The sequence below is a fragment of the Macaca nemestrina genome, chromosome X (assembly GCF_043159975.1).
Source record: "Macaca nemestrina isolate mMacNem1 chromosome X, mMacNem.hap1, whole genome shotgun sequence".
Taxonomy (NCBI): domain Eukaryota; kingdom Metazoa; phylum Chordata; class Mammalia; order Primates; family Cercopithecidae; genus Macaca; species Macaca nemestrina.
In genome coordinates, this window is record NC_092145.1 from 45,320,596 (window position 1) to 45,342,265 (window position 21,670).

General features: G+C 46.2%; 1 protein-coding gene across 11 annotated transcripts in view; it reads right to left on the reverse strand.

The window, feature by feature from the left end:
• The window catches only part of LOC105490509 (transmembrane protein 164), a 344,079-nt gene extending 323,643 nt beyond the window's left edge, over positions 1–20,436 (reverse strand). For 4 of the 11 annotated variants that reach the window (XR_011618045.1, XR_011618046.1, XM_071088239.1 and 1 more), the window contains exons 1-2: positions 19,940–20,038; positions 18,957–19,621 (exon numbers count right to left, since the gene is read on the reverse strand). Coding sequence is in view for 7 of the 11 variants with exons in the window: in XM_071088239.1 (XP_070944340.1) it covers positions 18,957–19,346 (390 nt within the window). In the remaining 4 variants the exon portion in view is untranslated. Of the gene's footprint in view, positions 1–17,564; positions 17,589–18,956; positions 19,622–19,939; positions 20,042–20,326 lie in introns of those variants that run through there. The other 7 variants (XM_071088243.1, XM_071088245.1, XM_071088238.1 and 4 more) reach the window with 7 other exon arrangements.
• Between the last annotated feature and the right edge of the window lie 1,234 nt (positions 20,437–21,670).

Genomic DNA, 21,670 nt, shown 5'->3' on the forward strand with positions numbered 1-21,670 from the left:
TTATGTGATCTAGATTCACCACACAATACCTAACATATCATAAGCTTTTTGAATGCCAGGCAGTTCTCCTCAAACCTCTTTCCACCAGACTTTTCAAGTATGTCAGATTTTACCACTGCTGGGTTTTTAATAAAAAGAAGCATCGCACAAACAAACAAAGCTCCTTGTCACATCATGTGACAATGATCGAATACCTATATGCCAGGCACTCTGCTCAAAAGGGGCAGATCTGGTCCTAGTGCTGGCACCCATCCTACAAGCTGTATGATTCAGGGTGAGTCTGAAAAAGGCCCAATAAAGGCAGTTACTATTATTGAGAATCTTACATCTCAGATCTTTCTTGACAGGTAAATAACTAACTAGCATGCAATGGGACCAACACTTTACAAGCAGTCCACTCCCAAGGCTTTGGGAATACAGAGGAGGAAATAACTATATTGAGATATTTCTCAATACACACACACACACACACACACACACACACACACACACGCATTTCTAATGGTCAGTTTAGGCTCAGAACACATTGAATCCAGTCTTCTCAACTATTGATTCCTAACCCTGGCTACAGATTAGAATCACTTGAGGAGTTTTTTCTTAAATGCCTATGTCCAGGCCCCAACTGTAATCAATTATCTAAGAACCGGGTGTGGGAGCAGACATTGGTTTGTGTTTTATTATCTGCTGCCCCAGGTGACTGAGAGATGCAGCTAGGGTTGAGGACTCTGACCTCCACTGTTCTCCATCTCCACTTCTAGTCCCAAACTTAGCAGCAGGTCCAGATGACTTAAAGGCCTTCAAGGGCTCACAAAAATTCCATTTCAGTCACTCACCAGACTATTCTCTGAGCCAGTACAGTTAAGTCTGCTACTGCCAAAACATTTTTGTAACCAAAACATAAACAAAAAGGAGCTTTCTTAATCTACCATTAGAGAAGGCGATTAGCTAGTCCAGCCTATTCCCCAACCATTCCATGTATCAGAGGCTTAAGTGGCCTGAGATCTCATGCTTTTCTGGAAGCTTCCCTACTACTAAAATTGGTATTTCATTTGTCCCTTCTCAACGACCCTGCTCCTCGCTTCACAGATGTTTCCTCATAGCAATGAGTGTCCCCTTCCTTCTCTCTCTGCGGCTCAGCACTGAATCTGTCTGACTCACACACACACACACACACACACACACACACAGATTTGCTTTTTTAATTCCTTCTTAATCAGCCCCTGCCTGCCTCTTGGCCACTTAGCTACTCTTCTACTTATCCCCTCCCTTTTCGCTGAACTTCCTGGCAATGGGGTAACTGCCTCATTCCAGCAATAATCTCTCCATGCCCCCTGCCTCACCCCCACCAGCCACACAGACAGCAAGGCACCTGTGGCACAGCCTCCAAAACACATGATGTTTTCTCCTCAGTTGCCAAATGTTCTCTCGAGAGTTGACTTCCTTTGTCCATTGAATCTTTTTTAGAAAAGTAAAACTATTCTCGCAGGCTGCCAATCATCCTTTCTTTATTTAAATAAGTATTTCTCTTAATTACTAAAGGAATCTATACTTATACCAAATTCAAATAATACAGAAATGTGGTCATTAAAAAATGAGAATGCCTCTCTTTCCCTAATCACTCAGGAGTAAGTGCTATTTAGTATATATTCTTCTAGATTTTTACAATGTGTTCATAAACATGCACATATAAAGGGGCTGCTTGGGCTTCTTTTTTTCTTTTTCAGAAAAAGGGGTTTCTCTCATACATATGGTTTTGCAACACTGTTGTATTTTAGCAATATATTGTGAACAACTTTGAAAGTGAATTCAGACATCAGCTTCCTTTTAAAAAGCTATACTATTCATTGGCCAGATTTACCATTCTGCTATTAATGGGTTGTTTCCCAATGTTCTGTATCCACCAACACTGATGCCATAAATATTCTGGCATGCAACTCTTCACACATTAACATTTGTAGAGTAAATATTTTAAAGTGGGTGGGGTGGCTGGCCACAGGGACCAGCCTGTAATCACCAATTCTAATTACCTTCTCTCAGGTCTTCCTTGGCCTCACCCTCTACATTTCATGACACAGAGGACAGCTCCTGCCTTCTGAAACTCCTTCCTCTCCTGGATCTCATTCCACTTCCTGGATGGCTGCTCCGTCAAGAGTCTTCTTTCTGCTCCCAAAGGAGACATTCCCCAGAATACTTTCCTTCTTTCTCTTCTCTAGCTTGCATGATGCTCTCCTCTTCTCCTCCTTTATCTTCTCGAAGCCAATACCTCCTAAATCAACATTTCTAGCCTTCACTACATCTCAATAGCCTGCTGGACAATCCATCCTCAACATCTCAAACATCTGAAAATCAACAAATCCCAAAATGAACCAACGACCTTTTCCTCTAAGCCACAGTTTCCTCATCTGGAAAACAAAGGGATTGGACTAGACTTAATTTTTTTAAAAACAGGAGTCTAGAATGTACCAGAAGCTGTGGGGGATACAAAAGTTAATAAAAACATAGACCTTACATTCGGGGAACATACAATCTAAGGAGTAGGGAAGATACACAAACAATTACATAATATAAGGCAGAATAACATGCTAAAATAGACAAGAGAGGCTAAATCCGGCTTAGAGGCTTGAAGACAGCTTCATAAGAGGGAGTGTTTGGGCTGAGCCTTGAATGATAACTAGCATTTCAACAGGAAGAGAAAAGAAAGAATATTTCTGTCTAACAGTGCATGCAGCATAAACAAAGTATAAACTCAGAGAAAAATGGAAGTGCATGGTGCTGGTGGCTGGATCAGAGAACGCATGGAAGAATATACTAAATAACAAGACTGCAAAAAATGGTTGGGACCAAAATCATAGAAGATACTGAATCCTATCATACGGAGATTAGGATTTCTCTACAGGCTTTATCTATGTGCCATCCCTAGTCTATATATTAATACCAACTCGGACTGATTGATAAGTGGCTACCTAGAATGCTATGCTAAAAAGATTTTAAACCTACTTGGAGACTCCCTGGGAAAGCGTGCCTATGACTGATTAGCACAGTCGGTCAGGGACAATATAAAGTGTATGCATCTATGTGTTTACCATCCCTGATGAAGGCAATAAGGAGTTACTGAAGGTTTTGGAGGAGGGGAATGGCATGATCCAACATGTATTGTACTTGTATCATTCTGGCAGTAAAGGGTCGAGTAGTAGGTCGAGTAAAGGATAGAGTAGTGTAAAGGATAGAGGAGGCGATCAATCACAAGGTTGCTCTAACAAGCCAGGTGATGATGATGACAATGATAAACAAGATGAACCAGGGCAGGGGAATCAAAGAGGAAAAGGAAGAGAAATGGAAGAGATGATGAAAGGCAGAATCAAGATGACTGAGACTATGATGATGAAAAGAAGGAAGAGGAGGGAATTGAGATGTATCGAGGTTTCTAGGGATTTAACCTGGGTCACTGGATGGATTGTGATGCCGTTAAATAAGATAAGAACACTGAAGGAACAGTATCATAGCAGTCCTTCCTTTACATTCCAAATCCCCCAACCACTTTCCTTAGGATGCATGGCTTTCAAGCCCTCTTGAGTACACTGGGAAGAATAAAGCAGGATCTACATTGCTTGATGGCCCCAGCATTTATGTAACCCTACATATAAACCTACCTTTCTCCCTTTTGCCAGGCTACCAAGGAAATAACTATCAATATCTGATCCTAGAAACAGTGGTCTAAGAAACGTTTAAATATTCCTGCTCTCAAGACATGATGATTGTTCTCATTTTGATAGCACTTTCTTATATTCACAGCCCATTCACATACCTTATTTCACTTGATTCTCATATTTACCCTATAAGGTAAGAAGGGCAAAGACCATCTCTGTCTTACAGATGATAACAGCCATACTCATATTTACTAAACATTTGCCATGCACCACTATTCCAAACACTTGACATGTAGTCATGCATTTAATTCTTACAAGAACCCCATCAAGTAGATGCTACTATTAATCCCCATTTTGCAGGTAAGAAAACAGGCCTAGAGGCTTTAGGTATACTGGTCTAGCAACAAACAAGACAAATAATGAACTTGGAAGACCTCAAAAAAAAACAAAACAAAACAAATACCATGCCTAGCTATGTCAATTAACTTTCCCAGAGTTGCACAGCTAGAAAGCAGCAGAACTGGGATTTGAACCTGACTAGTCTGGCTCCAGAGCCTGCACTTTTAACTACCACACTCTATTTCTTATTATATAAGAAGACTGAGGCACAGGGAGGCTACCTGAATGGCCAAAATGACTCTGTTTTGTCAACCTGTTACTGATGAACCTACAACCAGGACCCAGGTCTGGCTAACCCTTAATCCAGTGCTGTTTCTATTACTCAACATCATTTACCAAGATGAACTAACCTCTACTACTGGGCTGACAGATAATTCTGACGTTTTTCTTCTTTGGCCTTTGTCACCTCTGCTACACTAAGGTTCTAATTTTGATCCCTTGCCCTGGAGCCTCATACAACTGTTTACTAGGATCAGATGCAGGCCTCTATTTGGAGGCAGGAAATGATGGCCTCAGTTATATCCACAGCTGAGTGCGTCCCATTTCCAAACAACCAATATCTATAAGCAACCCATACTGGCTCTACATGCAGGCTCATTAAGCACACACATCCCTGTGAACTGCCTGTGCAGGGCAAACAGCAAGTAATAGTGACACCAGGGCCAGACTCCTCTGCGGAAGACACGAAGCAAGGGCAGGAAAGTAAACTGAAAAAAACAGTTGCTATACCAGCCAGGTAAAGAGGTGGCCTGCAGGCCGGGCGCAGTGGCTCACGCCTTTAATCCCAGCACTTTGGGAGGCGGAGGCAGGTGGATCACCTGAGGTCGGGAGTTCGAGACCAGCGTGACCAACATTGAGAAACCACATCTCTACTAAAAATACAAAATTAGCCGGGCATGGTGGCTTATGCCTGTAATCCCAGCTACTCGGGAGGCTGAGGCAGGAGAATCGCTTGAACCCGGGAGGCGGAGGTTGCGGTGAGCCGAGATCGCGCCATTGCACTCCAGCCTGGGCAACAAGAGTGAAACTCTATCTCAAAAAAAAAAAAAAAAAAAAAAGGGTGGCCTGCAGCCAGGAGATCCTCACTCTCAAGAAGGCAATGAACAGTGACGCTCAAAAAACACAAGATTTCCATTTCTCTAATAGTGAGCAAGAAGAAAAGTCCATTTCCTTCACTTCCTTTCATGCCAGAAGGTTAGGGATAGAAGGAGGCCATGTGTGGTATTATAGAGAGATACTGAAATGGGAGTGAGGAGACCCAGCTCTGCTTCTATTTAGCTGTGTGACTTTGGGCAAATGACTTCACCTCTCTGGGTCTCAGTTTGCTCATCTGGAAAACAAGGGATGAAGGAGAGACAAATTAGTTGATCTCAGAGATTTCTTTCAGCTCTGACTTGGTATCACTCTGCCATTTTAACAACCTGACAAAGTACAGCTAGAACATCCTGTGCCTATAGTCCACCAAAGGGGAAATCAGCTAGAAGCAAAGAAAAGAAGAATTAGATAAAACAGGCCAGATGTGGTGGCTCACTCCTATAATCCCAGCACTTTGGGAGGCTGACGCAGAAGAATCGGTTGAGCCCAGGAATCCAAGACCAGCCTAAGCAATATGGCAAGACCCCATCTCTACAAAAAATAAAAACTAGCTGGGCATGGTGATGCGTGCCTGTGGTTCCAGCTACTTGGGAGGCTGAGGCAAGAGGATCACTTGAGCCCAAGGGGACAAGGCTGCAGTGAGCCATATTCAAACCACTGCACTCCAGCCTGAGCGACAGAGCAAGACCCTGTCTCAAAAAAAAAAAAAAAAAAATACATGAAACAAAAGCAACCTTTCTGGAGGCTGCAAATGAGGTAATATACAGGCAGCAGACTAAGTACCATGCCTAAAGCATAATTAACGTGTATTCAAAAATGTTACAAGTGTTATTACTACTAGTCACTTTTCCGAGTGTACAAAGATAACCAGAAATTATAGTGAGTTTTCTCCTAAATTTGACTCTTTTTTGCCCATCTGACCCTGTTACACATTTCCAGCATTTAAAAGGCCTAAGGGAGGCCCTGAATGAGCAGGGGCACCAGCTGTCCTTAATGTCCATGGACAGTTATAACTGAAAAGCAAAAACCCAACACTAAGGAAAGAAGGGAAAGAGAAAATACAAGTGGCAAGAGCCAGGATTAATCCTCCGTTCACTGCAAACTGATTGTGGAAGAGGGGGATGAAAAAACAACAGGTGCAGACCACAATGTACTTGGCAAATTGTTTTTTAGGACAGACCCAAAGCAGGGAGTAAGACATTTGGGAAGATGATCCTAGCCTGGTTTCCATGTGTGTCCATCTGAGCAAACACAGCACTGGCTGTGAGATATGACCAAACACTACCCAGCCAGTCAGGAGACCCTGTGACACGGCGGGCTTCACATTCTTCTCCACAAAGCTAACGCGGCCTTGGCCTGAAGGCCACCCCTGACTCTGATGACCAAGACAATACCCCCCCTGAAATTCCCCACAGGGCTGGGGGTCAATCAGTTCGCTTGGCTGAGTGGCCAGAAACCCCACATGCAAGCAAGGAAACATGACCTTGGCTTGGTGCTAGCTTGCAGGGCTATTCTGAGGAAAGGTGAACTTGAAAGCAGAGTAAAGTCAGCTGCTACGCAGCAGAAGAGAGATCCAAATGTAGAGGCGGCCCCTTTCCTCAGGGTGCCAACATTCCCTGTGGGGCTGGGGGTCCAGGAAATAGGAAGAAATACCCACATGAAGCAGCAGCCAGTAGCGGTGGCAGCCCAAGGGACCAAGTATGAAAGCACTGCTGATAATGAGGCACTTGTGCACATGACCCTGAGCAACATTCCTGCAGGGTGCAGAGAATAAAGTGACAGGCACACACACACACACTCAAGTTCCTGGAACTTAAAAAAGGAAACTCTTAACAAATGCAAACCAACAAAGAACAAGTGCCGATATGAAGAGGACCCTTTGTTACAATCTTCCCTAGGTCTTAGAATGTGTGAACTTTCATAGCTTTTAATTTCCAAGAGCTGCTGTTTATTTGGGTTGCTGTTTGTTTAGAACCAGCTCTAAACCAGCTCCTCTTCCAGGGAACCAGTTTATAGAAAACATGATCTTAGCCTTCTCAACTCTCCCACCTCCAAGGCTAAGAAACAGCCTTCTTACCCACAACACTTGGGAATATGCCCAGAGGCCTTCCAATGGCCTTAGCAGGATACAGCACATCCCCCACATCTCAAAGCCTGAAATCACATGACCAAGGTCTAGGCCCCAGAAGGCTGCACTTAAAGGGGGCCTTCTCTAGTGATTGGATGCTTAGGCCCCAGAGCAGTCTTGAAAACGAGGCCGCAGAACAAAGTCTTGAAAAGGAGGAGAGCTGGTCTTAAGGAGAGAGGATTACCATATCCCAGAGATGTAAGAATAATTGGGTTTTTTCTGTCCATTTGCTGATGCGAAAAGCCAAGGCACAGTGAAGTCTCCTGAAAGCAGTACAGTTTCCACTATACTGTGCTTCTCCTTCAGCTAAGATACTGGTCCACTTGAAACCTGCCTTTCACCCAGGAGCTCTGGGGGTGGCCCTTTCTCCTCTAATAGTTATCTAACTCTGGTAATAGTTGGCACTGGAGAAGGTTACACTCCCCTTAATCAAAAGAAATAAATGAAAAAGTAAAAAAAAAAAAAAAAAAAAACTCATTCACCAGTCTATGCCCACCCCATTCCCCCAAACTCACTCCTTTCATACTTCTGTCACAAACTCACTGGTTTCCTAGACTACCAATCTCAAGACGGTTTGCACCATGGAGCCAGCCCACTGATAAAGAGCAGTAATAATGAAGCCAATAGGTCCCCGGAAAGCTAAGCTTCCTAACAATGAGAGCCACCCTCTAAATTCTTTAAATCTTAGAGATGTAAGAAGAATTGACATTTTAAACAGAATCACCCAGTCACCCAGAAAGGACTGGATAATTTAAAGTATCTTCACATTACCCACAAACATGTCCTTAAGCCTCAAACAGTCAAGCAACCCTGTCCCGCAGAAATTATTACATGGGTGCTAACTTCATGGAACCAACACCTTTGCCCACTGTATACAATTATGATACCAGGGAAGATTTTCTTGGAAAAGCTTTCCTGTAGCAAATCCCTACCATCTTATTGCAACAACAGGCACCCAGGCTCGAAGCAGCAGCCATAGTGAGAATGATGATGACCGTCATCATCACCCTCACCATCTTAGTTGCTGACATCATTGTCATCATCATCATCATCATCGTTTAAATGTACTGAATGTTTCGGCCGGGCGCGGGGGCTCACGCCTGTAATCCCAGCACTTTCGGAGGCCGAGACGGGCGGATCACGAGGTCAGGAGATCGAGACCATCCTGGCTAACACGGTGAAACCCCGTCTCTACTAAAAAATACAAAAAAACTAGCTGAGCGAGGTGGCGGGCGCCTGTAGTCCCAGCTACTCAGGAGGCTGAGGCAGGAGAATGACGTAAACCCGGGAGGCGGAGCTTGCAGTGAGCTGAGATCCGGCCACTGCACCCCAGCCTGGGCGACAGAGCAAGACTCCGTCTCAAAAAAAAAAGAAAAAAAATGTACTGAATATTTCTTATGTGCCAGATACTATCTTAAATGCTTTATTAATATTCTCTCATTTTTCTCACTTAATCCTCACAACAACTCTGGTAATGTTCAAGTTTGATCATACCATTTTATGAATGTGGGAACACAGGCTCAGAGAGGTTAAGTAATTTGCCCACGGTTACAGAGCTAGTGGTAGAATTTGAATCTAGGCTTTTACCACCCTAGAGCCTATACTCTTACCCAATACACTACTATGATCTTGAAATGTTAAGTAATACTATTATTATTTAAAAACTGCTAACATTTATTTAGTGCACACAATAAGCCAGAAATTCTGCTAAATATTTGATTCAAATTATTTTATTTAACCCTCACAACAACCCTATTAGTATTCCCATTTTACAGATGCAGCTAAGTAACATGCCTAAGGTCACATGGTGATGGCGCTCAAACCCAAACCCAGGAAATATGGTCCAAAGGCTCTATCCACCAAGCTGAACTTGCATTAGGAAAATGAAGCATTTCTACTGCCCTACTTAAGTCAGGATCCCTGCTGTGTCCCAATCCAAGCCTACAATGTCCCAGCAAGAATTTGGCAAGTAAATGCCAATGAGGAAACTTATCTGGCCCTGATGTGTACATACCAGCCACTCAGATCTGATTAATGTAGGAAAAGAAGACCAAAACTCTTTATAGAAGTCTCTCTTTACCCCATTTTCCTTCAGCCTGATTTCTGAAGAGAACACCTGACTACCAGCCTTTTTGCACTCTGCCCAGAACATCTAATAAGTGTTTACCCAGGACTCCCAGAGCCATACTTAAGGGCCTTAATGTGCAATCTGGCTCTGTACCTTATTTAATCAGCACCTGAATGAAATGTCTCTTTGCTAGCAACAGCCAGAGCACAGTCAGTCAGAGTCTTTCTGCAAACACAGCTGGTCGATTGGCAAAAACAATTCAATTCACAGGCAAAATACACCCTGACTTTATACCACTACTGGCATGTGATAGAGATGGGGAGACTGAAGGCATTTGGCTAGAATTAGGATGGTACCATGCTTCCTTTCCCCTCCAGATGATCTCACTCCTCCCTCTCCTACCCACCTAAACACATGGCCACAGGGCAGAGTTTGCACTGTTTTCGCCAAACAGGCCAATCCTGTCTGACTTCCTGGCTCCTGCAATATTCTCTTCCCTCAACACGACCCAGCTCAGAATAAAACTCTTATTATCCTTCCTCCCTCTGCCATTTCCTCCAGCAGCTACTAGACAGGAACCAAAACCAATCAAGAGATCCCCCAAACTCTCCCCTTCAGGATCTCATGCTGGTAACAGGTCCAAGTGCCTTGATGCCCATGAACTGACAGATGTACAAGCGCTGCCCTACGTAGCCAGGAAAGAGCTGAGTAAACACAGAGGACTGACCGGTGCCCAGAAAAGGGGTCCTCCCCAGGCCTTCAGATTAACTGCTGCATCCAAGCACTGTGGAGGGAGATTTACATTAATATGAAACCCTGAGGGTCAGCACGTAGGGTGGCAAGGCATAGATAACTCCAGTTCTCCTGATCAGGGGCTTTGGGGGAGAGAAGAGGCCAAAACCTGAGCAAGGGACATGAGAAAGAACATCTGCTTAAAAACACTAGACACAGTCTACCAATTATATATAATGTTAGGGTAACAGGCCCTTTTTTAAAACTCATCCTCTCCCTGATGCCCAGTGGAGTCTGTCCACTCACACTTCAGTATGAACCTCTGAAATAAAACTGCTTTCTTCCTAATCCCCCCATGGCTATCATCTCCTCTGAAGAGATGGACATTTTGAATTACAGAAAGGATTGTTTTGGAGCTTGCAGTACTCTGGAAGGTGCCAAGCTTGTGTGGGGTGGATCAGGTGGAGAGACTTGGAAACAGGGAAGAAGAGATATGAGAAAGAAAGGTAGAAAGATGGCACCACATTTCATTAGTGCTGCTGTGAACTTTAGAGCAGTAACCATCCATGAGCCACTAAAAATCATCTACTGGTTGCAGGTGGGATGCCTGCTATCTCCTCATTTCTCACATTTAATGTCTGCTCACTTACGCCAATGTTCTGTGCCTCTGTCATTGACAGTGTGGGCCCTCCTTGGGACAGCACAGAGAACAAAATTTTCTATCTCATCCCCTATCAAGGATGCAAGGGCATCTGCAGTTCGCTTATCAACAGCCTAGAAATAACAGAGCATTCCTAGAGTTTCACTTAGTTGGCCAAGGGAGAAGACATCTACCCCTGATAATAAGCAGCAAATAATTCCAGGTTACAGTTGAGACACTTTTTTGAGACACTTTTCTGTGAAGGAGGAAGCAACTCTGCGAACTTATGTTAGGATCTCTCAAAGTGAGGTCAAAGGCTCACAGGCATTAGAATCATCTGGGATTTTGTTATAAATGCAGATTCCCATCCTCATCCTAGACCTGGTCAGAAATGCTGTGAAGAGAGCTAGACATCTACATTGTAACAAGCTTCCAAGGGATTCTTTCACAAATAAAGTTTGACAATCACTGCTCTCCACATCCATCCGCTTCCTGTCCACTTGAACTCTGGGTAAGTGAACAGATACTAAATAGGAGAAATGGGGAGATAGCACATAGCCTTTGCACTTATTGTTTCTTATGCCTAGAATTGCTTTCCTTCCTCCATCACCCAATGAACTCCTACTCATTCAAGTACATTTATTGAGCACCTACTAGAGCCAGTCTCTGTTCTAGACACTAAGAGAACAAAAACCAAGGGTCCTTGCTTTCATGGCGCTAACATGAGCCAGCTCAAATGCCACCTCTTCTAGGAAGCTTTCCTTAATTGCATTAGGGGAAAAAAAAGACCCCTGTCCTGTATGCTTCGTTCAAACCTGTTACTATACATGTAATGCTGTAATTTAGTTGTTCTATTTCCTTGTCCATCTCATCAAAACTGTAAGCAAAATGAGGGCAAAGGCTACTGCTTTTTTTTTTTTTTTTTTTGGTTTTGCTTTTGCTTTAGAAGGTACATCAGCAATGACTGCTTCTTATTTCTCTTTGAATCTCCAATGCCTGGCACCAATGTTTGGCACACAATAGGCATTCGAGAAATATCTGTTGAGTGAATGCAAGAAACAATAAACTCCCATGAACATTTAAAACAAGAGTCCTGCAAACAAGAGCGTTAGCATGCAACAACCATGTGTCAACATTCCCTCTTGTTAGTCCCTGCAGATCTTAGAGACTGGAAAGGGGGGGATATAGAATGACTGGAAGGATATATTCCGTATATCACTGGAAGGTAATAAAGGTGGCCTGGTTGAAATACTCCATTGACATAACTAATAGTCAGCAAACAAGCCACTGGAACTCTACAGCTACCTAAGAACCCTCTTCACGATAACTTGGGGCCCTCATCCTCTAATATGAATCACACTATTTAACAGGTATTGAGACGGTGCCAGAAGACTTAATGCCTTGCCCACAGATCACCCAGACTCATGCTCAGTTAGGACGGGCACTGAAACCAACTTCCCACCTAATTACTTCAGCCACTACATAATGTCTCTACAAGTGGGGTCCAAGGCTGACCAGTTTTAGAATCACCCAAGAGCTGGTATAAATGCAGATTCCCATCCTCACCCTAGACCTGCTCAGAATCACTGTGTGGAGAACAAGGTATCTGCATTGTAACAAGCTTCCAAGAGACTCTTTTACAAATAAAGTTTGACAATCACTGCTCTCCACATCCATAGTCTCTTCGTGTTCACTCAGCCAGTTACTGGCAGGGAGAAGAGCACCTGAGACAAGACATTCTCAATTTAACAAAATATATGAAAGACCGGGAGAAGCAGAGAAACCTGGCTCTTCATTTCAATGAGGGACAACAATGAGGTATCCACTGAAAAATACAAGAGGAGAGAAAAAGGAAAAGTGAGGCTCTGGTTTAATAACATTTTTTATTTATATGATATTAAGAAGCAAGAAAGTTGGCATGTCCAAGAGATTAAGATCAAGATCCAACAGCATAATTTCCTGATTGGGAGAAAAGCAAACAGACACTTTGGGCCAAGAGTGGAGATTCTAATAACCAGTTCTTTGTGATGGAAATTCTACAAAAAGATGTGTGAGCAGGACCTGAGATTGCCTCACTCCTGTGGCTATTTCAAAAAACAGGCAGAGGCCGGGCGCAGTGGCTCAAGCCTGTAATCCCAGCGCTTTGGGAGGCCGAGACAGGCGGATCACAAGGTCAGGAGATCGAGACCATCCTGGCTAACACGGTGAAACCCCATCTCTACTAAAAAAAAATACAAAAAACTAGCCGGGTGAGATGGCGGGCGCCTGTAGTCCCAGCTACTCGGGAGGCTGAGGCAGGAGAATGGCGTGAACCCGGGAGGCGGAGCTTGCAGTGAGCTGAGATCCAGCCATTGCACTCCAGCCTGGGCGACAGAGCGAGACTCTGTCTCAAAAAAAAAAAAAAACAGGCAGAAAGATTTTTTTTTTTTTTGGAGACAGAGTCTCGCTCTGTCACCCAGGCTGGAGTGCAGTGGCGCGGTATCAGCTCACTGCAACCTCTGCCTCCCGGGTTCAAGCGATTCTCCTGCCTCAGCCTCCCGAGTAGCTGGGATTACAGGCGTGTACCACCATGCCTGGCTAATTTTTTGTATTTTTAGTAGAGAGGTTTCCCCGTGTTAGCCAAGATGGTCTTGATCTCCTGACCTCATGATCCGCCTGCCTTGGCATCCCAAAGTACTGGGATTACAGGCGTGTGCCATCATGCCCGGTCGGAAGATTCTCTTAACAGGAACATAAGGCCACCAGTGGAGAAAGAGAAAAGGAAAGCAGAAAGTCACTTCCACCAATCAATCAGTCACCATTATCCAGTACACATTAAACAATTAATGTGCATATACAGTATTATATTCAGCTCTACAAGGAGTTACAAAGGAAAAACCCACTATTCCTTTACTTTAAAAAAGTGTTCCCACTAATGGTAGAGAAACATTAAAGAAAAATGAAAAAAAAAAAAACAAGTGATCTGGCCAAACACAAGATTACCTACATGCATACAAAGGTATTCATCAAAGAGCCCAACATTCTGACAAGTATTCAGATGGCTGAGAAAGGAGGACAAAAAGTGTTACTTGAATGACTGGAATAACTGGAGTCAGGTCAGGCTCCTCTGGAAAGGTTTCTTCAGGGGAGTATTTACAGAGGGGAGGAAACTAAAAACAAGTCCCACAAAGACTGAGAAGAAGGTGGCACATGTGTGGCAAAGGAATAAAAATTGTGGGAGCTTGTGGATCATCCACTGAGTAGAGGCCAGCAACATACTGTTATTTAAAAGCAAGCTGACTTGTATTAACAGGTGCAAGGCATGAAAAGACTGGGAAAAAAATATTTCCTCTCTGCTTGGTGTGGGCTGGACCTCTGATAAGTTTACAGTGTCCAGTTTTATAGGCCATGCATCAGAAAGGTATCCAGACACAGGCAAGGATCCAGAGAAAAGTAACAAAAATGATTAGAGGAATGCCTTCTAGAAGCTATCAAGATAGGTGTAAGGAGTTGAGCTTTTTCGGTTTCTGAGTATGAAGTTAAAACTATATTGGTCATCTGCCATCTTTGACCAGTTTTGCCCAGCTTCTCTGTTTAAGTGACCACATAATTATTCAGAGAATTCAAGTACTTCATTTCCACGTGGCCCGTTTCACAGAGAAGACTGAGATAGCAAAAGGTTAGTTTGCTGAGGTTCCTGTAGCAAGCCATGAGCAAAACTAGCATCATAATTTTAAATCTCGGGGCTGTCTGTAGGTTGTTTAATTCACCGATCTACAGCACCTCTCTTTATATGGACACCCCCAAAGACTGTAACAATGAAAGATGGAAAAATTCTCTGCAAATTTCCTTGGGGGGAGGAATAAACTAAAAAGGAATGTCGTGTCTCACTAGTGAGGCCCCTATAATCATCATCTCCTTGTATCCCCCTGGACTGATGACACAGGACACAGTCCATCTGATAAGCTGTCAGCAGATGGCTGGATCCCTTATTGTACCCATTACCCACCAACGTTAATTCCAAGCAGGAATGATAATCAGTGCTCCAGACAACAGATGGAGAATGAGGAGGTGTGTCTGGTCTGAAGTCAAGGGGGAAAACAGAAAGCCAAGTTTCTCAAATCCATCAGGTTTTCTCTAAAACAAATTCATCGCATAACAACTGGAATGCAACAGTATGTATTCAGCGAGTTGCAACGGGTTTCACGAAAAGCTCAGGACTTTCTGAGTGTGTGTCATTCTACACTTTTAGCAAGGAGGGAGGAAGTAAGAAAATCAGTGAACCCAAAGCGGGTAAGCCATATTTGGTTGAAGTTAGATTTCTAATATATTGTAAAGAAGACAAAAAATCAAATAGCTACAGCAACTCTAAAAAAGGATGGGATTCAGCATTACTCACTAAAAACCAACAGCTTGGGACTAAGGGGTCAACAGCACCAATTATTCTTTGCTAAATGTCCAGCCTGGATACAGCCTGCCTTATGCGCCTAGACATCGAGGGTTAAACGGCATATGCTGCACCCCACTAAGTTCTGTGTCTAATCAGGAGATGCTGGCACAGACACATACAGAACCAACAGGAATTGGACAATTAAACAAGACATCCCAAATGGGATCTTTTCCTTAAATTTCTAAGACAAAGACAATATAACTGCACTCAAGGAGGGTAAAGGGCCACTAAATTAAGACCAGCAGTCTTTACAACCATCAGTCAAACTATCCAGCATTTTAACCCTTCTGCTGAGAAACTGTAGATTTTTAAGACTTAAATAGCTATGAGAATCTCTTCCTGCTAAGCCCAGATTCCCACTGTGGCAGCTCAGTTCTAAAGCCACCTGTGCCACTAACTTACTGGGTGATATTTGGTAGACAGTATAGTCACTCCATAAATTCACTCCCTGTCACCCATACCTGCCAAAATCATAAGCAAAAAGGGACTAGCCATGCTTGAAGAAATACTTATTGGTATAATTGATAGACACCACTGATATTTAGCAAGGGGTTTAGCAACCATGTGCTAACCTTGGTGCTTGCTGATCTTGAGAACACTCAAATTGTATCTCTGGCTGGAGGCTTAGCTATGAGATAGTGCAACGTCAACCATACATGCCTGGATCAGTCTACAGTCCCAGGACACGTTTGAGAAATCAGACAAGGCCAAAAAGAAACCTGACAGGATGAATATTAATCAATAACAGAACTTGGACACAAGTACTGCCCTTCCTTATGCTACTGAAGTTGGCAGTCACCCAAAGGCAGCATGGCTATGACGAGAGCCTGTGTAACAAGGCCTTGGGAATGACTATTTTGCAGACTGAAAAATGAGATAGGGAGACTAACCAATTTCCCTCCAACTTATCTATTTCCTGGCCTAAAGCAATACCTCACTTGTTACAAACTTACACTGACTCTCTGAGGAAGGCCTTTTTATAAAGCCCAAACTGAGTCATCCTGTTGAGAGACACACATCAGACATGTCTCTGCTAAGTTATCCCTTTCACTTCAGCTAGTATCTCTCTTTCCTTGTTAGGACTTCTAAAGTCCACAGAATTTGCCACTACAACATAGCCTAATTCAGCTAGTTCACTTGCTAAACATTTCTTTGTATATAGCATCTGCTCTTTGGAATATATGCTGTTGCAGGAAACATTTTAACATCCCTTTCTCCAGGCCTAAGCTAAATGTAACAATGTATATGAAAGTGCCTTGTAAACAGTAAGTGCTAGATGAATGCAAGGTATTATGGTATGCTGGGTATACATACTATTATTGGTCATTGCTGCAACCAAGTCAGAAAATTATTTCCAACCATCTGCTGTTAATTTTTTTTTTTTTTTAGGACTCATCAAATTTTAAAAATCCATAGATTCCTGCTTCCCAGGAAAAGCCATATGGAGGGTATAGAAAGTTGGATGAATCAGAGGCTAGGTCTCCTGGTACGCCAGGGGTTACTATTTAAATGATACAAAGCAGTGATATAGGAGAAAAGGGCAAAGCAGCATAATTCTGATGGGGCTCGAGAACTCCTTGGCATGGCTCTGTTCCATGCCCCCATCCTAAGGCTTCAAAGTCCTAAAATGCCATCATCCTCTGCATGTGTTCCCAAGCATGGCCCAGCTGAGTTTATTTTACTGGAGAGACACAGGGAGAAAACAATGAATGGGGACTGGCCACCTGACTTCCACAGAGAAGAAACTAGCTTCCTTTTTTTTCCACACAGGAGGTCAAAAGCATTTCAGGATAGCTCTCTGTTGCATACCCATCTACGACTTATGGGGACAAGAATCACATAAACCATCAAGAGCTAGGAGGGCAACTCTGCCTCATTTTATAAGTAGGCAAACTGAGGACCAGGATTAGTACTTTCTCCAAAGTCACACAATGAATTAATGCCAGCACTAGGTCTCCAGAGTCTTCTAAGAGCCTCTAAAAATCTTTCTTCTAAAAACCATGGTGTTTGCCAGTCTTGACGTCATCACACTAGCAGCAGCCAGGCTGAATTTAGTCCTTTGTTGACCTTGTAGATGTATGGTTGCCAGAGCCCTCAAGGCCACTTTGTAGAAGATGCACCCTTTGACCCTCACCACCTGCCATCCTAAAAAAAAAAGCACTCCTGTCCCGACAGCCTCACACAGCATGGGCTGAGATGCGTTGTTTCCTATCATTAACAAAAAGCCCATTCATTAAAAAAAGAAAGAAAGAAGACTGGCTCAAATTTACACAGAAGGTCTAGCTAGGGCAGCCCTGGACTTCCTGTGAATGGCATCACTTCCCAAGAAGCCCTTTCTTAAAAAATGCTGCCCACTCCAACCCGGATGCTTACGCCACCCAATCAAAAACAGCCGCTTTATTCCAAAGCTATCCACACCTTCTTACCATATCTGCAAGAAGGGAAGAGGCCGGGGTCATTCACCACATCCAGGAGCCTGCAATCAAATGAGTTCCTAGGAACACAGTGCAAGTATCCAAGCCATGAGTAGACAGCGTGGTGCTCATCTGCCTGACACTTCCCACAGGACTGCCCCACCACCCACTGCCACCCTCACTTTGGGGGTGACAGCTTACAACCTCAAGGTGGATGAATCTGCTTTCCAACCCAAGCACTAATTCACCTTTTGGCTGCAAGCAAATGACCTGTCATTCATAAACCCCGCCAGGCCTGTAAAATGGAGATAATAATCTCAACCTCCTGCCCCAAGCTAGGCTGTCACAAGTCTCCAAAGAATAACCTTCTACAACCATAAAGACAGTAAAGATGCTAATGACAGGTTTCAAAACTGCCCCTGAATAAAACACACTGGGTTTTCCACAGTCTGAAATCTAAAAAAGACTGATTGCTCTCCCAGTCTCCTCTTCATCCTCCTCTATGATTTTATAGCTTTAGAACATCTCTCCACACAGGCTGAGTACAGACAGTCTCACTCTTGGTCCTCACCCAGATTATTTTTATGTATCTGGCAACTTGCCTTTTCAATCCCATTTGTTTTCCTTAGCACTGCTAATGGGTGGAAGTCGAGGAGGTAAAGAAATCAGCTTCCTAAGCACCCTTGGACTATGACCACAGGAGACAGAATGACAGTGATAAGATGGAGAGGTTTGCAAAAAAAGAAATACCCTCTCACCGTAACGATCACCAGCCCAAAGTTCACAAGTCAGCCTGGGAACCTGCTTCAGAACTCACTTAGTAGGAGCTTGGTGCTGCTCCAATGCCTCAAAATGAAAAGGCAGACCTCACTCTAAGAGCATACACTCCCAAATGAAAGAGTCATTAAGAGAAACCTGTAAAAGTATTTCCCCAAAGTACCACAGTGTAGATGAGAAAGTTTATGTGACCACCTCCAGGAAAGAGTGTCACCAGGCCCCGGGGAAATTAACTACCACAGAAGGCAAGGGAGCTGGGTCATGGTCCACTGATGTGATTCAGAAAGGACACCTGGCTGGGGCTGGACTTCCGGCTTGTGAAAGGCCAGGGCAGGGCAGGGCAGGGCAGGGCTGGGCTGGGCTGGGAGGGGAGGGGCAGCCAGTGTGAGTGCCAGTCGTTCCTAGGTTAAGGCACAAGGTTCCTCACCTCCACTGTGGGGCTGACGCATTGTGCAAAGGTGAAAGAAAGCCAAACCTGAAATCGGCACAAAGGCAGCCACTCGCTGGAAAATCATTTTTAAGGGTCCCACTCCCCGCCGGGATGAGATGCTGTACACTATGGAGTGTCCTGAGCACACAAATGACTCTTATCACTTAGGCTGCCTAGGAAAAAGTCAACAGACTCACATGCATCATGGTGACCAGGTGACAGGGGTTGAGCAGGTAGATGACGGTCTTGGTGGCGAACTTAAAGCCCACCTCCACCCCGAAGGTCAGGCACAGGGCTACTAAGAGCAGATTCTTGCTCAGGCTCTCCTTGCCTTCCTCTGGCCGCTGGGTCACCTGCTCTGGCTGGCTGCCAGGGCTACCCCTACCGTCCTCCTTCGTCTGCCTCAGGATGTGCCGCAGGGCCACCAGGATCTCCAACAGGGCCAGGGTCAGGACCACCACACTTTCCAGCAGCCGCTGCTGCCAAGAGAGGAAGGCAGCACAGTCGGGGCCCCCATTGCCTGCAAAACTGGGGTCCACGCCCCCATAGAGCCAGTCCAGGAGGCTCTGGTAGCTATACCGGGACATGATGCAAAGTGGTTCCCCTTGACCACAGTGCAGGAGGCAAGAGTGAGATGGAACACAAGCCCAGAGGGTTGCCCGGGTGGTGGACCATGTAAGGCGGGCACACCCCACGACCCCCCTCCAGACACCAGGGCACCGAGAGTAGGGGAGGGGAAGCTACACGCAAGGCCCGGGGTAAAGTGCTGGCTCTAACTTGTCCCCACGGCTGTCTGGGGGAGCCCCCCGCGCTTCTCCAGTGGCCACCAACGAGGCAGGGTTGAAAGGAGCCGTTGGCCAATCTAAAAGGAAGGAGAGGAAAAAAAAAAAAAAAAGGTCTCAAAGAGGCAATTGCATCGGGAATTAGGAAGCGGGAGGGGTAACTAGCGAGGGAAGAAAAGGGGAACGGGGCAGTGGCGAAGCAGGGGTCAGGGGAAGCCGGAGGCCGAGAGGGTCAGGGCGGGGGCCAAGGAGACCCGGCAGTGCTGCGGCAGCGAACCGGGAGCCAAAAGGGGTCAGAGCTAGGGGACACGCGGAGGCCAGGAGAGGAGCTAGCGGGGCCAGGCAGGCGGGGAGGGCGACGGGGATGGCAGGGACGCCGGACTCCTCGTCTCACGCACTCGCCACAGAGGGATCTCTTACTCCTGCAACCGCGTGGCCGTCTCTGCCCCCAGCTAGCAACTTCGCCGCCGACGGGCCCCTCCAGCCAATTTAGAGCGGTCCTGGTCCAGCCTCCCGCCCCCGGGTACACCCCCAAACCCCCAGCTCCACCCTCCGGCCCCAGACGCCCGCCCTCCAGGCAGCACCACCCCCAGCCCGCGGCCCGCCCGGGACCTGCCCCCCTCGCGCAGGCAGCGGCGGGAGGAAGCCGGAGGGAGGGCGGGAGGCCGGGCCAGCCGGAGGTTGGACTAAAGCCGGCCCCCTCCCTCCGCCCCGGCGCCGCAACCTCCCGCGCCTCCCGCCCGGCCCTGGGGATCAGCCGCCGCGCCCCTCGGGGCTTCACTCACCGGCAGCTCGGCCCGCGGCCCCGGCTCGGGCTACTGCTCCGCTCCCGCGCTCCCCGCGCCGGGCGCTCAGTTCCCCTGGCGGCCGCCGCCGCGGCGCACGGCTCCTCCTCCCCGTCTTCCTCCCCCTGCAGCAGCCGCGCTCGCTTCCTCCTTCTTCCCCTCCCTCTCTCCTCCCCCTCGCCGCTGCCACCGCCACTGCCTCCCTCCTCCCGTCCAGTTCAGCTCTCGCCCCACCACACGCCCTCGGGCCACGACTACTCCTCCTCGCCTCCTTCCCTTTTCTGCCTCTGGCACTCCCCTCACCCGTCCACCATTCACACCTCCCACCCTCCGCGGCTTCGGCTCTCCCTCCTCCTCCCTCCTCCGGCTCAGTCTCCGCCTCCTTCCTCCTCCTCCCTGGCCTGCCTCGTCTTCTGCACTCGGATCCTGCACGCGTGCACAGCCACCCTCCTTCACAACCGTGTACAGAATTCGCCCCCTCGGTGAAGGCCTGTTGACTGGCTCCGCCTCCCGCGACCTGGTTCTCCAGGGCACTTCTTTCTATACTGGACACATAGTAGGCACTTAGCCGGCCCGCCCTAACTACTTGTGCAGCGAATAAGCCTTTCTAGTAATGAGCAGCTTGGCTTTGGGGTGTGTGCTGGGTATGGCCGGCTCCTCTTCGCGATTCCTCCTTTCTGCCACGACTCATGCAAGACCAGAAAGGCATCTTCTCTCCCCTTTCTAGCCACAGCCCCACTCCACACTTCGGTGCCTAGGACAGGGGCTTCTTTTCCCTGCTCCTCCCCCTCCTGCTCTGATCCAGTATTTTCTCTCTACCTCTTGCCACACAGACCACCCCTGCCACGCCCTCTCCCTCCCCCACTTCTCCCCTTTCTCCTGACAGGCCTTCAATGGTAGGCCAGTGGGGGGAAGAGAGGCTTCCCCTGACCTCTTTCCCTCCCCCTCTTTCCCTCCCCCTCTTTCCCCCTTCCCCCTCCTGAGAGCAGTTGCTTCCTAACCTATGCGTGGAAAAGCCAGCCAGGACTATATGAGTGTGGAGGAGCAGCTCTAAGCCCAAAACCTGGATGAGGGCAACTGACTGAAATAAAATCCCCTCTTCCTACCTGCTGCTTTTTACCCATCGGCTGTTTGCTTTTCTTGAAACAAGGGACAGTAAAAGGACCTTCTCAGGACCTACCTCATGTTGATTTAATATTTATTGAAGACTCACAATGAGTTAGAAGAATATCCAGAAAAACACAGTTAGGCACCTTGCCTAGGAAACACTTTTGGATGTTGGCTGCAAGCCAGGCTCAAAACATAAAATGCAATCTACTGTATTATCAGGCCATCGCCCTCCCG